General features: G+C 51.2%; 1 protein-coding gene across 3 annotated transcripts in view; it reads right to left on the bottom strand.

The window, feature by feature from the left end:
* SERTAD2 (SERTA domain containing 2) overlaps nt 1–13,558 on the bottom strand; it is a 118,919-nt gene that overhangs the window by 90,630 nt on the left and 14,731 nt on the right. For 2 of the 3 annotated variants that reach the window (XM_040993326.1, XM_040993325.1), the window contains exon 2: nt 7,071–12,665. The exons of the other annotated variant lie outside the window; for it this stretch is intronic. In XM_040993326.1, the coding sequence (XP_040849260.1) occupies nt 11,753–12,661 (909 nt within the window). In that variant the 5' untranslated portion in view covers nt 12,662–12,665 and the 3' untranslated portion in view covers nt 7,071–11,752. Of the gene's footprint in view, nt 1–7,070; nt 12,666–13,558 lie in introns of those variants that run through there. 3 annotated transcript variants of the gene reach the window in all.

Genomic DNA, 13,558 nt, shown 5'->3' with positions numbered 1-13,558 from the left:
AAAGACAGTAAACAGATCAGAGGCTGTCCAGGCTCCGGCCACAAACAAGGGGCGATGCGGGGATGTTCAAGACAGTACAGTCATCCTGGATGCTGCTGTGAGGGGTCTGACATGCCATTATTCCCGGTCAGACGCCCTGGAACACTCACTGCCTAGCACATCACCTGATTCCAGCATGGGCTTTAGGTAACAGGAGTGCAGCTCTAACCCTCTGCCAGTTGCACAAACATGCCAGACTAACTCAAAACATCAGTATGAGGGACCCTGGATGGGGTTTGGAGAAGCATATAAAAAAAAAAAAACTGCACATTTTTTTTTGCAAGTTTTATATAAACCTGGAAATACTCTAAAATGTAATATCCAGTAAATTAAAAAGTAGCAAAGGATAGCAAAAGATGGTCGCCCACCCCTCTCTCCTTGTCCTCAGTGCCCAGGACTGGTGCTGCCATTGTGCAAAGGCACTCTCCCTCAGCAGCCAGGGCCTGGCAATGCCTGAGAAGGGCAGGGGGGCCAGAGGGGGGGGGAGTGGAGGTCAGGGCAACCAACACAAAACTTCCTCAGCAGGGCACCAAATCCTAATGTCTCAACCAGCTGTCTGGCCAGGGACCGTGTCACTGACCCTGACCCACACCTGCCCCAAGATGGAGTCCAGGCCTACATGACTGTGCACATTATAGGATGCCCAGGCATTGGCCGTGGGTAGCATGGACTGGGTATGGATGTGAGGCCACTGATCCAAGGGGAGAGGCAGCTGTAAAGAGTGGTCATCAAGAGGCCGCCCTCCCACTGGACCTAGATGGTAAGGACAGAGCCTGCCTTGAGTTAGCAAAAATCATAGGAGATAGTCCACAGGAACCTAGCCTGAAACAGGGGCACCCTAGGCAGAGGCGGGACACAGGGCCCTGATCCTTCTGCCCAGGAGGGGAGTGAGGCTGGGGAGGTCAGCAAGGGCAGGTGCCAAATGTACTTTGCTCCTCCACACTGCAGTCCCTCCCTTCCTGCACTGGGACCCTGAGGACACACCCCTCCTCCCCCGCCAGGGCCCGCAGCTCAGAAGGGACACCCTCGATGTCTTCAAACGGGGAGTGCAGTGCTGCCAAGGACAGAACACAAAGCAGGTGCCAGGAGCAGAGCTAGGGGGAGACAGCTGCCCTGCAAGGGAGCAGCTTGTGCCCAGGCTGAGAGGCAGGGTGTGCTTGGTGAGTGGGGCCAGAAGAACATGAACAGGGGGTGGGGTGGCAGTGTGCAGGGTGCAACAGGCAGGAAGGGCCTCAAAGGCCGTGACTGACAGGAACTTAGGGTTTCCTTCCTTGAGAGCCAGTGGGATGCCTGGAGTCCTGGAGGTCAAGCTCGGGCTGACTAGCCTGCTCAGGGAGGCTCCGTGCTTTCACAGGATCTCCAGGTGTGTGTAACTGGAGGCATGGGACTCACGTATTTTTCCAGGGATCACTCTGGGTGCAGGGTGGAGGTCAGGTGCCCCAGGCAAGGATGGTTGTTGAGAGATGACCGTGGCAATGGGCATCACCTGGGAGGAGTGAGCAGGGTTCACTGGTAGGGCAGGGGAGAGCAGGCTGGGAAAGGAGTTCAGTGTCACCAGGCAGGTAAAGAAGGCAGCAGAGGCATGTTGAATGAATGGGGGGCTCCACAACCCACAGCGGCCCCAGTCCCCCTCCCTGGATCACCAGCTGCGGGTTGTGGGGGTTTCTGCTCTCTGCTTTGCTGGGATCACACGGATTCATCCCCCTAGGTCCTGCCCTGACTAGTCTGTCCTTCCTTGTAGCCAGACAGAAGGCCTGGTGGGCACCCGGGTTTTGCGAACTGGACACTGCTCGAGGTCCCGCAGTCCCCAGGGAGCCAGCCAGGGATCATGTCCAAGTTTTCTGCACATAATGGAAGTCTGTGTAAAGGCAGTGCCACCTACCACCACGCCACTCTGCCAGCTCTCGCCAGGGGTCCCCAGCAGCACCTGACCACTGCTCAGAACAGCAGACTGCCTCATTTTGCTGGGTGCCACCGGCTTTCACCCTCCTGTCATCAGGGTGGTCTCTCCTCTCCTCAGCACTGCCCCAGCTCCCAGGCCCTCAACGCGCCAGCCCAAGCTGCCTCTGCCGAGAAACTCTGCCCACTGGCAGCCCAGTCTGAGCTGCAGAGGCCAATCTGGAACACAGAAAATCTCCATCCCGCATGACCCGGCCCGCGGCCTGTCGCCGTGATCCAGAGGGCGCCAGACCTCCATGGCCCTGTGTTCTGGGGCAGCTCAGCACTCCTCCCCCAGTTCCCAAAAGCAAGTGAAAAACCACAGGGGGCTGTGCAGTGAGTCAGATGGCAGCTCTGTGACGGCAGACAGACCAGGGAGAGGGGCCAGCACTGCAGCTGCCGGATTCCAGCACTGGTAGCCTGGCGTCCAGCTACCAGCGGCAGGCGTCCAGTTAGAGGGGACCCGGATTTGTCTCCAAGCTGGGTAAATAGGGTGAGTGCCTGGCTTTCTCTTGGGTTGAGCGTCTGAGAGGCTCTATGGGGACAACAGTGGCAGCTCCTAGGCTGGGCCCCTCTGCCTTCTTCAACCATGGCAAGTGTGTGGTACGTCCGTGTGTGTGTTCGTTGTGCATGTATGCGGTTTGTGTGACTATGCCTCCCTCAGCTATGGAAAGTGCATGGTATGTGTGTGTGGTGTGTGTGTGGTGTATGTGTATGTAGTGAGTGGTGTGTGGTATGTGTGTGCTTGTGCCTGGTATGTTTTGTGTGCATGCATCACATGCATGTGTGTATGTGACATGTGTGTACATGCATGGTAAGTGTATGCTGTGTGTTGTGGTGTGTGTTTGGGGACGGCGGTCCCAGGGACAGACACAACAGAACCTGGGTCTGAAGTGGCTTCAGCTCTCACCGAGTCCCTGAGAACATGGGATTTCCGTCTGCACAGAGTTGTGGGTCCTGAGTTTCTAGCTCCTTCTTTAAAGGTCTGAAGTTCACTTCAGAAGGTAACAAGGGAGCGACCAGAGTTAGGGGACAGGTGTCCCTTGTCGGACCCCAGCTCCCCTGGGCCGCCCCGCCCAGAAATCAACTAAGCGAGTGCATGGGAAATTCTTCACACGCCATTAAGCTCTACAAGCCGTCAGGGGCGATCACCGTCATCCCTGGCACCTCTCCAGCGGCGGGAGGAAGGACCCCGAAGGCAAGAGCTTGTCTGGGATGGACTTGAGGGGACACCATTTCAAAGCACGGCCACCTGGCGCTGTTTTCAGGCACTCAGCTGGGAGACAAGCGACCATAAATCCTCTGGCTTGCCTCCCGAAGCTGACCCACCACTTGGCTCAGTCTCCTCCTGAGAGGAAGATGCAGAGGGGAGGGGACAGGCAGGGCTGAAGACTGCTGGTCTGGGTACAACGGCAAAGGAAGGAGGAATGGGGAGGATGGCAGCTCCCACCCCTCCCCAGGAGGCCAGGGCGGGGAAGTGCTTCCCCACCCCCACCTCCTCCCCGCCCCCAGCCTTCCTCCAGGCCTCTGTTCCCGCAGCCATTTCTTGTCACTGCTGAACAATAGGCCTTGCTGGCAGCTGGCAGCTTTGGCTGCCCAGCCTAGGGGAGGGAGGGGAGGAGAGAGGAGGTGTGGAAGGAGGGAGGCAGCCCAGCAGGCTGTGAGGCTGGGTCAGCCGGCCTGCCACAGAGGGGGTTCCCAGCCCCAGGGACAATCGGGCGTCTGTGCCTCCCGGGCTGCACGTGGCCTGGCACCTGACGGGCAGTGGCTCTCTTTCCACCCAAGCAACCCGCACCACATGGCAGAGATGCTGGCAAAGCACCCTGCCCCTGTCACCACGGGTCTAATGTTGCTGAGGAGGGCTGCCGCCCCGGGGCAGCCAGCCGGCATGTCTGTCCTGCTTCCCTCCAGTGCCAGGGGAAGAAGCCACAGCACACGGCACGCCAGCACTTGGCGCTGACTGGCGCGCCAGAGTGCTCACAAGCGGTAACCCTGGGGAATACGCCTCTAGATTCAGTCACAGGCTCCTTCCCCTGGAAGAAGAAAGGCACTTTAGAAGCCAAAAGGGAAAAGGCCACAGGGATGGAGAACCCCAGATTGCTGCCCAAGCCCGTAGCGTGTTCTCTGTGAGTAACTGACCCAAGTGTGGACCCAAGTGTGGAACTAGGAAACTGGGGGTCTCTCTCCAGACACGCCTTCAGAGGCCTGCGCCATCACCCTGAGAACGGAAGCCCGATCTTGGCCATGGTCACTCTTATGTTAGCTATTGACAACCCCTGTGGACTTGTTCTTTTTTTCATCTGCTTGAAAGGCAGAGAGAAAGAGAAATCTTCCCCATGCTATTTCCCCAGTTGCTCACAACATCCAAGGTTGGCCAGGTTAAAGCCAGGAGCAAGAAACTCCATCCAGGTCTCCTCTGTGGGTGGCAAGGACCCAAGCACTTAAGCCATCATCTGCTGCCTCCTACCTACACAGCATGAGCAAGGGAGCTGGACTAAAGTTGCAGAGCTGGGACTCAAACTCAAGAACTATGATACTGGCTGTGGGTGTTCCAAGTGGTGGCAACCCACTGCAGTGCTTTAACACCCCTGCCTCATGTGTGCATTTTTTAATGTTATTTGTTTATATCTACTGTCTCGTCTAATCACCACTGTTCTATGAGATGGCTCAATTTCACCTGTTTAATGGTTGAGAAAGCTGAGGCACAGAGGGGTGCAGCGAGCTGCCCAAAGTCACGAACCGTACATTTACTTAGGCTATTTGAAAGGCAGTGACAGAGAGGCAGGGATTTTTCCACCTGCTGGAAAATGATGACACTCCTTAAAATGATGACAACAGCTGACACTGTGCCAGGCAGAAATCAGGAGCCGGGAGCTCGCGTTGTTATAGGATGCTGGCATCACAAGCATTGGCTTAGTCTGCAACGCCACAGCACTAGCTCTAGGAGCTCTAGGTTGCAGCCAAGATCTGAGCTCAGGCCAGCCACTCTGAACACCATGCCATAAGGGAGGTTTTGCTGGAAGTAATAATCCCCTTCCCTCCCTGGATCTCATGTTCACATCTGTGCAACAGGTCCCTTAGGCCAGATGATCCATCCCTAGCAGAATTCTGAGAATGCCTGCCCTGGTATGAGTTCACCACTGTGCCTGCTCTGGCCCTGGCACCCCATCTCCAGCCCTCAAGATTCTTTGGGCACCTGCACCATATCTCCTTTTGGAGGATGGGGTGGGAAAGAGTGTGCTCCCTGTTTAAGCAAGCCCTGAGCCTGACCTAACCATAGTTAGACACTGTCGTAAGTACTCAGAGTGGTGTAAATATCCAGGTGAGGCAAACTTCCTTTTCTCTTTTTAAATTTACTTATTTGAAAGGCAAAGCCACACGACACACACACGCGCACACACAAACCTATCTGTTGGTTCACTCCCCCAGTGGCTGCAATGGCTGGGCTGGACCAGAAAGAAATGAGGAGCCCACAATTTTTATGAGTCTTCCATGTGGGTACGGGGCCCAAGCACTTGGGCTGTCTTCCACTGCTTTCTCAGGGGCATCAATTAGAAGGAAGCTGGACTGCTGTGGTTCTCTGATATGGGACACTGGCATTGCAGGTAGCAGCTGAGCTCACTGCACCACAACACTAGTCCTGGACAACTTCATTTGCAAAGAGGCAAATGGCTAATATTTAGAACTTTGAGTGCCACATGGTTTCAAATGCAACTCCTCAGCTCTATTGTCACAGCACACCAGCATGAGCATATCCTGATAATATTTCACTTATAAGGAGGGCGGTGGGCAGGATGACGACCCCCAGGGGACTGCTGCTATGAAAGCTCAGAGTAGCAATGCACCGTTACTGTTAACCTGGACATAGCAGGCCTTGCTGAGGCATGAATCCTGTGGCAGCCTGTGAGACAGAGGTTGGCTTTGACTGGGGTGATGGACAGACATTGACTTTGGCCTTGCAATGGTGAGTAGCCTCTCAGCAGAGAGGGGGAAGCACAAGCTATGGTGCACACAGGCAGGTGCTGGTGTGGTGCTGATGCAGGGTGCTGGGAATGGCAGATCCAGAAGATGCTGAGTGCTACACTTCTCTCATTCCATGGAGGATGACCCATGAGGTCTTATTCTTCTTTTAATTCAACAAATGTCTTGAATGCCCACAGCGCGTTGGGCACACTTCCAAGCAGAGGATGAGACATTCATAACTTGCATTTTTATTGTACTGTCAATATTTTCAAAGTGCTTTAGGAGCTGTGTCTTCATCTTGCTCTCATCAAGATTGACTGAGGTCACTGTTGAATCAAGAGCAGAGGCTCTGAGTTCTAGATACAAGTCATTCAACCAGACTGCTTTCTAGTTATCAGTCACTTCTCAAGAAACTTCCTGCTGTGCCCTGCATGTTGGCTCATCTGCCTGAACAAAGGACCCCAAGTCGGGGCAGACCCAAAAACACAGATGGACTTGTGGAAGTGTTGGCGAGGTTGGGTTCTTCAGGGGATGTAGGGTGTAACTTGCTCTGCCTCTCACTTGGCTTCTGGTGTTTACTGGCTCTCTCTAGCATTCCTTAGCTCATAGAAGCATGGTCTGCATCTCTGCCTTTATCTTTGTCTGGTGTTCTCCATTGTGTGAGAAAGACTGCTTGCATCAGAACCTAAGGACATTGGCTGTTGTATTAGCTTAGGGTCCAAACTATTAACCTCCTTGCAACTCGAGATTCTAGAGCTCTCCAAACTAGGGTCCCATTCTAAGGTAGCTTGGGCCAGGCAAGGCTAGAATTCCCTGGCTCCATCAGACGGCCCTGGTAACCTCTGAAAACAGCGGAGGTGACCTCTGGACTGTTATCACAGAGGTGGGGTGGAGTGACTGCTGGAGCATGCACACCAATCACACAATCCTCTGGTGTTTCAGAATGTCACCTTTAGAATCAGGAATATGAGAAGGAATTAGCTAGTACGCAGGTGCAACAGGTGGAAGAACAGAGGGCACGGGTTGGGGAAGTAACAGTGAAGATGGAAAGCAGCTGGCAGAGGGACCACGGTAGTTGGTGCTGGACGGCAGGAGCTGTGTAGGCATCTGAGTTAAGTTTCGGAATAGAAGAAGGGCAAGTCCCCATTGGGGAAAGGCTCAGAAAGGTCAAGCAGGAGATGGCTAATCTAGGCAGATGCTGAGGTCCGCATGCAGCTCAGGAGAGGCAGGGGTGGAACTGAGTTTTGTACAACCTGAGATTTGAGCATCTCAGGAAAGCAGGCAGGACCAGAGACTCGGGGAAGAGCTGGAAATGGGCCAAACCCTGGAAAAGCAACAGTCCGAGGGAGCTGGGGCACAGAAGACAGAAACAGGAGGTGCAGGCAGCATGGGGAGAACCAGGAGACCAAGGTCTGGGAACCGTAACACCGAGTGCTGCAGAGGCGCCTGGGAGTCACCCAGCAGAGGCCGAGTGAAGCAGTGAGGCACAAAGAAAGCTGTGGGCACACCTCTTATCTTTTAACTGTTTATTGTATAATATAAAACTACAAAAGTAAGACTGCTCATTTCCATGTACATTTAATCTGCCCAATTGTTTAGATTACAGCCCAAACCTACACATGAAGACAGCCACCTGGGTTCCGATGTAACATCTGTAATATTGCATAGAAAAGGCACAGCTCTCAGGTCTGTGGGGGGGAAAAGGTTATACCTCCTTTTTAACAAACACCCTTCTCAAAAACCATGCACCACATGTGTCACTATGTACATGTTCTGTTTGGAAATCTAGGTCATTAGCACACATGGACTGCACTTCTCTTCCTAACTTGTGATCCCCAAGAAGTCCAAAATGATAAGTGGCTTTGTCTGCAATAGCAATTGATCCTGGCTGAATGTTCAAGAACCATAGAGACCTACTCTCAGGAGCATCAAAAACAATGTACATAAATAGGACACGTATGCCTTGCAGTTGTCCTGTTGAAGGGCAGTACAGGCCGCTAACCATTTATAATAGCCAGAACAGGTTCAGACATACTTTTTCTAAAAATGCATAAAGGTCCAATTTGTAACAGAAAGGTTTTGAATTAAGACAAGTCATAGTAAAGTAACAATCGCTGCACAGAGCTGAGTTGCTCTCTTTTTAACATGTCACTTAAGTTAAGAAGGCTGCCTTGCGGTATTCATAATTCATTTGTTTACCGCAAGGGTGGTTAATAACTTTAAGTTTTAAAAACCACCTGTAAGTTGATACTTTGGCTCTTTGGAGCTTATTTAGTAAAGAAATTCTCCTTGATTGCCCTCAGGGCAGTTGGGGCACTCTGAGGGGCTATGGTTAATTGAAAGCTCAATTGGTACATGCGCGAGAGGCGTGCAGGCGGCTCTGGGCCATTCCTCATCCTTTGGTATGAATGAGGGTGCCCATGTGGTTGCCTCTTCTGTCATCAAGAGAAAGTGCGGCTAAAAAGACCTTTTAAAAATATCAAACCTTTGATACTTGATTTTTTTAAAAAAAATTTTGGAGGTATTAGAACATTCCTCATCCATACCTTTTGCATATTTCAAATAGACCCATATTAGAGAAGAGAGTAAAAGTGAACGTGGACTGTGCACACGATGAGAAGACCTAGGAGTCCCAGTTCGGACCCCCTGGTGATACAGATTTACATTCCTACAGAATACATTCCTACCATACATTCTGCACATGTTATGATCCAGATGTTGTTAGCGCTCCACAGTAAAATAAATATATTTACACAGAACAAAGGAATAAATAACTTACGGGGGTTAAAATCACTTCAAATTCAAAGCTCTTATGATTCTGCTCTCATCTTGTCATTTCATTGCACATCACTGTCTGCCCTCCCCCAGCCCCAGCCAGCGTGTCTTCCTCAGAAAGGCACCTCGCGCTGCCTGCCTGGCCCTGGATGCCACACGATGTCTTCTATAAAGGGAAAGGCACTGCTGCCAGGTGGCATCCAGAAGCACACACCACACTCCAACTGGGCCTGCCACCTCCACTCCGGCTCCTCCGCTTCCCTGATGGGATGCCCACCACCTCCTGGAGATAGGACAGGGAGAATTTGAATCCCTGATGCTTTTGCTCTTGGTGAACATGGGCCACTGACTGCCCACTTCTTCTGAAGACTAGTGAATATCAAGGATCTCGGGCAAGGCTGTCAGTTACACAGCAGCTGTCTGTTCTTGCTGGGGGCAGTGTGTGTGTGTTTGGGGGGGGTGGGGGTTGATTTTGAAGCCCAGACTCCCCAAAACATTAAAGTCAGAGAATCAAGTTTGGGCAATCCCTCTCCCTGGGTTTATCTGAACTGTCGCCCAACATACGGGATCCGTTTAAAAACATGATTTACTAATCCAACAAAAGTACAGTTGTTCTAAGTTACTGTAAATCAGTTTTTAACAATGGCAAGTCAACTACTTTACTCTGTTATTGTCCAGAATAATCAATACCCTTGCCTGCGAATGGAGATGAGGTGGCACTGGGGGGTGGCAGCATGCGGCCAGTCTGCAGGGTCCTGCAGTTAGGGAAGCGTGGAGGGAGTCTGGGCAGACTTGTTCTCCACAAAACACAGTGACAACCTTCATCTTAATTATATGCTAGGCTGTTCTCTCAAAGGAAATGACACCGTATAGTAGTTAAGAGGTGTCTGCACAGAGGTTGTTTATAGGAGAACAAGTGCAATTTGATCAGTTTCTCACTGCTCTGCTGAGTTGATAATTAGCCTTTAAAACACATTCAAGTGTGGAAAAAAAGTACATTAGAATGCAGGAAAATTTAATCCTATCATACAGGCAGCCCTTGCCTACATGAACAGTTCCTTCATCACAAATTTGCTTTGCCATGTGCATTATAAAAATAAAACTGTTTATGGCTTGCTTAAAGTGCCATTTTTTGGTAAAGTTGTCTTTTTTTAATTGGCCAGAATGACCTAGTTTTATCCATGGCAAGAAGCGAGCAGAAAAGGAGACTGAATATTGACAAATGAACAACGACAAGGACAATGACAACAACAACAACAACAAAATCCCATAATTTAAACACTTTTAAATAAATATAAAAGTTATTCCTAAAGAAGAAGAAGAAGCCATCCTCATGACGATATAGGTTGTAACCTGCACTCAACGGCCGAAGTACCATTGGAAGACAGAAACAACTGAAAGGAAAGGCCATGACGTTGACACCAAGCATGATACACCGGAAACGGCTTCAAATTAAACGCACACCGTGAGGGAGGAAAAGCTATGTCTTAAGTGTGTCCGGCGGTAGGCGGCAGAGGGGAGACATGCATAGAAAGTCCTGTCTGTGTATTTGGGTCAAACAGCCTTGTAAAGTGTAGTGACATTAGCAGCTGGGTTAAGACGGACAGCAACCCAAGGGGAAGCCATGGTGTCCGGCGACGATCTCCAGGTTCAGAGTCTCATGGGTGTCCCGGGAGTGCGTCCCCTCTGGCTGGCTGAGGCCAGTGGCGCTCACGGTGGTGATCTTCTGACAAGCAGTTCTCGGCTCTTAGCAACAGAGGGAACAGAAGCTCCGGGGTGGGAAGGGGAAGCTGGAAGAGACAATCTAGCAACAGGACGGAGGCCCTCGAGGGAGATCTTCTGGCAGAGGCCTAAGCACTGCGAGAGGGCTTAGTTCCTATGAAGAGGTTGGTTGCTTTTCAGAAAATTTTGTTCAGATGTAAAATCGCAGGTCATCATACAAATTATGCCAAAAAGGAAAGACTTGGGTTTTCATTAAAAAAGAAAAACATTTAAAAGCACAAACTTGGCATAAAGACACGCTTAAGAAAAGAGGGCAGGCAGCCTTCCCCTGGGAAGAGGGGGCTGAAGGAACCATCCCCTCAGGCCCGGGCTCCACGGCCCCTCCCGCCAAGTGCTCCGTGCAAGTCTGAGGAGCAGATGACGCTCTGGCTCTGGAAGTCACAGTACTGGCGGGTGTCCACGGCAGGGAGAAGTCAGAACTTTGGGTGTGATGTCACCTGGCCCGTCATTAAAGCGCTCTGTGTGTGTGTGTGTGTGTGTGTGTGTGTGTGTGTGTGTGTGTGTGTGTGTCTGTGTTGGGGGACATCAGTTGCAGATTGATTTGATCCACTTTTCCCTTGCACCATACACATATAGAAAACGTTACAGCTCTATAAAAGTACAAGTGCCACTTGTACATCTGAAGTTTGCAGGAACTATGTGAGCAAATCCTATCAAAATAGCTATCTCATTGTATAAACAGCATTTGTTTTTAGAAAAACAATATCATAAACTGCAGAATCTGTACAAAAATATAAAATAAATTTGGATAGCAGTTTTCTAAACAGCCATGTAAATGCAACACTTAACAAGGAGTAGTTAATGCCTCTAAAAAGGCTGAATTGCCAAGTCAACCTATACAGGGCAAAAAATGCCAGAAAAGGGACCGAGATCATCTAAATTATATATATATATATTTTCATCTTCACGTCTTGCAATAAAACTTATAGAAAAAATAGACAAATATGCACATGCAATTTACAGCTTTTCCGACTTAATCCTTGTGCTTCCCTTGAACTTGTTATTTCTGCCATTCGACATAGCAATGCTGTCCCCTCCCCCACACGGGAGGGCTCAGGAACCACTGGGGACGGGTGGATTGAAAAGTGGTCATACTGGGATGAAGGCACTCCAACTCTGCTCAAAGCAAAAACTAGTGTGATCCTCTCCTGACACGTTCCTTTCTTCTGAAGAAGGCAAGCAAGGGTGCATGCACAGTGTGGAGAACAGTCAGGGCTGCAAGGAACGCTCCTGGGGGTTGGGGGGCATCCCGCTCTTAGGACCCCACCAGCACCTCCATGATGTGGTCCAGCTCCGTGAGGTCCATCTTGAAAGGCTGACTCGGGGTGACGGGCTGGCTGCTGTAAGGAGCCAGGGTCTTGAGGAGGTCGTCTGCTGACACGGGGGCCATTTTCGAGGCTGTCCCCGCAGCAGAAGTGCAGGGGTCAAAATCATACATGGACGTGTCAATGTCGGCGAACAGGATGTCGTCCAGGGTCAAGTCTGTCAGGAAACCCGTGGATGTGGTGATTTCAAAGTTCCCAGGCAGAGAGTCCATGAGTTTTGAGTCACCCTCGGCGCCTTTCGGGCCGGCGGCCTCGCTGGAGGTCCCCGTGGAGCCGGCGGCCACGGCGGCCTCTGTGGAGGTAGATGTGGGACAGAGCTCCTCGATCTCGTCCAAGGCCGAGGAAAAGCTGTCCTTCTCCAGCGGCGCTGGCGGGAGGAGGGCTACAGGGGAGAGTCTGGCGGGAGCCGCGGGCGGCCCGGGGGAAGTGCAAAAGGTGTCGTCGTCCTCCTCGAGCAGCGAGGCGGGCGTGAGGCAGGCCTCCAGGGGCGTAGTGCTTCCGGGCTCGCAGGGGTGCGCAGGGTCCAGCGCGTCGCCCAGGCTGTCGCCCGGCGGGGAGGCGGCGGCCGGTGCGGCGGGCCCCAAGGCGGGCCGCAGGCTGCCCTCCTGCTTCAGTTCCTCCTGGATGCGCCTGAGCATGTTGTTAATGAGCACGGTCTTTTGCAGGCTGGGCTCCGTCAGGGGCCTCTGGCTGTAGAGCTTCATAAGGGAAATGTTGAAGATAGTCTGGCGCTGTAAGGTGTAAGACACCTTGGACGGACCGTCGGAGGGAGAGCCGATTTTGCCTTCCAGCCCATCTTCATGCTCATCAAACTTACGTTTTCCTCCTTTACCCAACATATATCTGCAAGAGAGGAAGGCAGGAAACGGGCGTGAGTCACACAAAGGCGGCTGTCTCCCGCGAAGGGACCCGAGGCTAGAACATGCCGAGACAATGTGGGTTTAGGTCAGGACGACTTGGACTTCAGTGCCTGGACAGAGCCCAGCTACCGATGTGAGGAAGGCTTTTTAGAACAAGGGGGCATGGCGGGAAATCAACCTTTGTATGCGGGAGAACAGTTTTTATCACTAGGTAAGTGTGGAGAATGTATTTCTTGAAAAATGTGTACCACACAGACAAGTTACGAGTTGCCATGGAAACCGTGCTTTTGACTTTCTCAGTTCATGTGCTGGCGTTCACGTGCCCAACATTATCATGCAAGTTCAATTTCCCTCCCCTACGTAGATTTATTTTTAAACCCTAAAAAAACACTTAACAATGCAATGGCCTAAACAGACATAGGTGTCATAAATTACAGCTTGAACACATCTTAGAAGATTGAGAGAGCCAAGTCAGAGAAGGAGGAACATGTGCAGTTTGGGGGGAACTGTGGTACTCTGAACACGCTCTTTCCTCCCTCAGTATGCACAGAGCTTTCCTGCCTGTGTGGTGACACATGGCGAAGCACCTGGCTGGTATCAAATGACCACAGTGGCCGGGCTGCCACCATTTTTCCTTCTATAACCAAGAGGGGAGGAGTGTGTGTTGTTGGGTCCATTTCATCACACAGTTACACCTGAATGCAACTGGATTAACTTTTAAAGTAATTTGCTCTGACTATAAACACTGCTGTTGGGTCATACAGACATTTTGTAATGAAATACCTACTGTCACTGCAGGTATGTTGTGTGTTTAAACACACACATAAATATATACCTATATACACTTGTATATTTAAAATAATGACTTTATATCTT

The sequence above is a fragment of the Ochotona curzoniae genome, unplaced genomic scaffold, assembly GCF_017591425.1.
Source record: "Ochotona curzoniae isolate NIBS_2020 unplaced genomic scaffold, NIBS_Ocur_1.0 contig_883, whole genome shotgun sequence".
NCBI classification, from domain to species: Eukaryota; Metazoa; Chordata; class Mammalia; order Lagomorpha; family Ochotonidae; genus Ochotona; species Ochotona curzoniae.
This window is presented reverse-complemented; position numbering and strand designations above follow the sequence as displayed.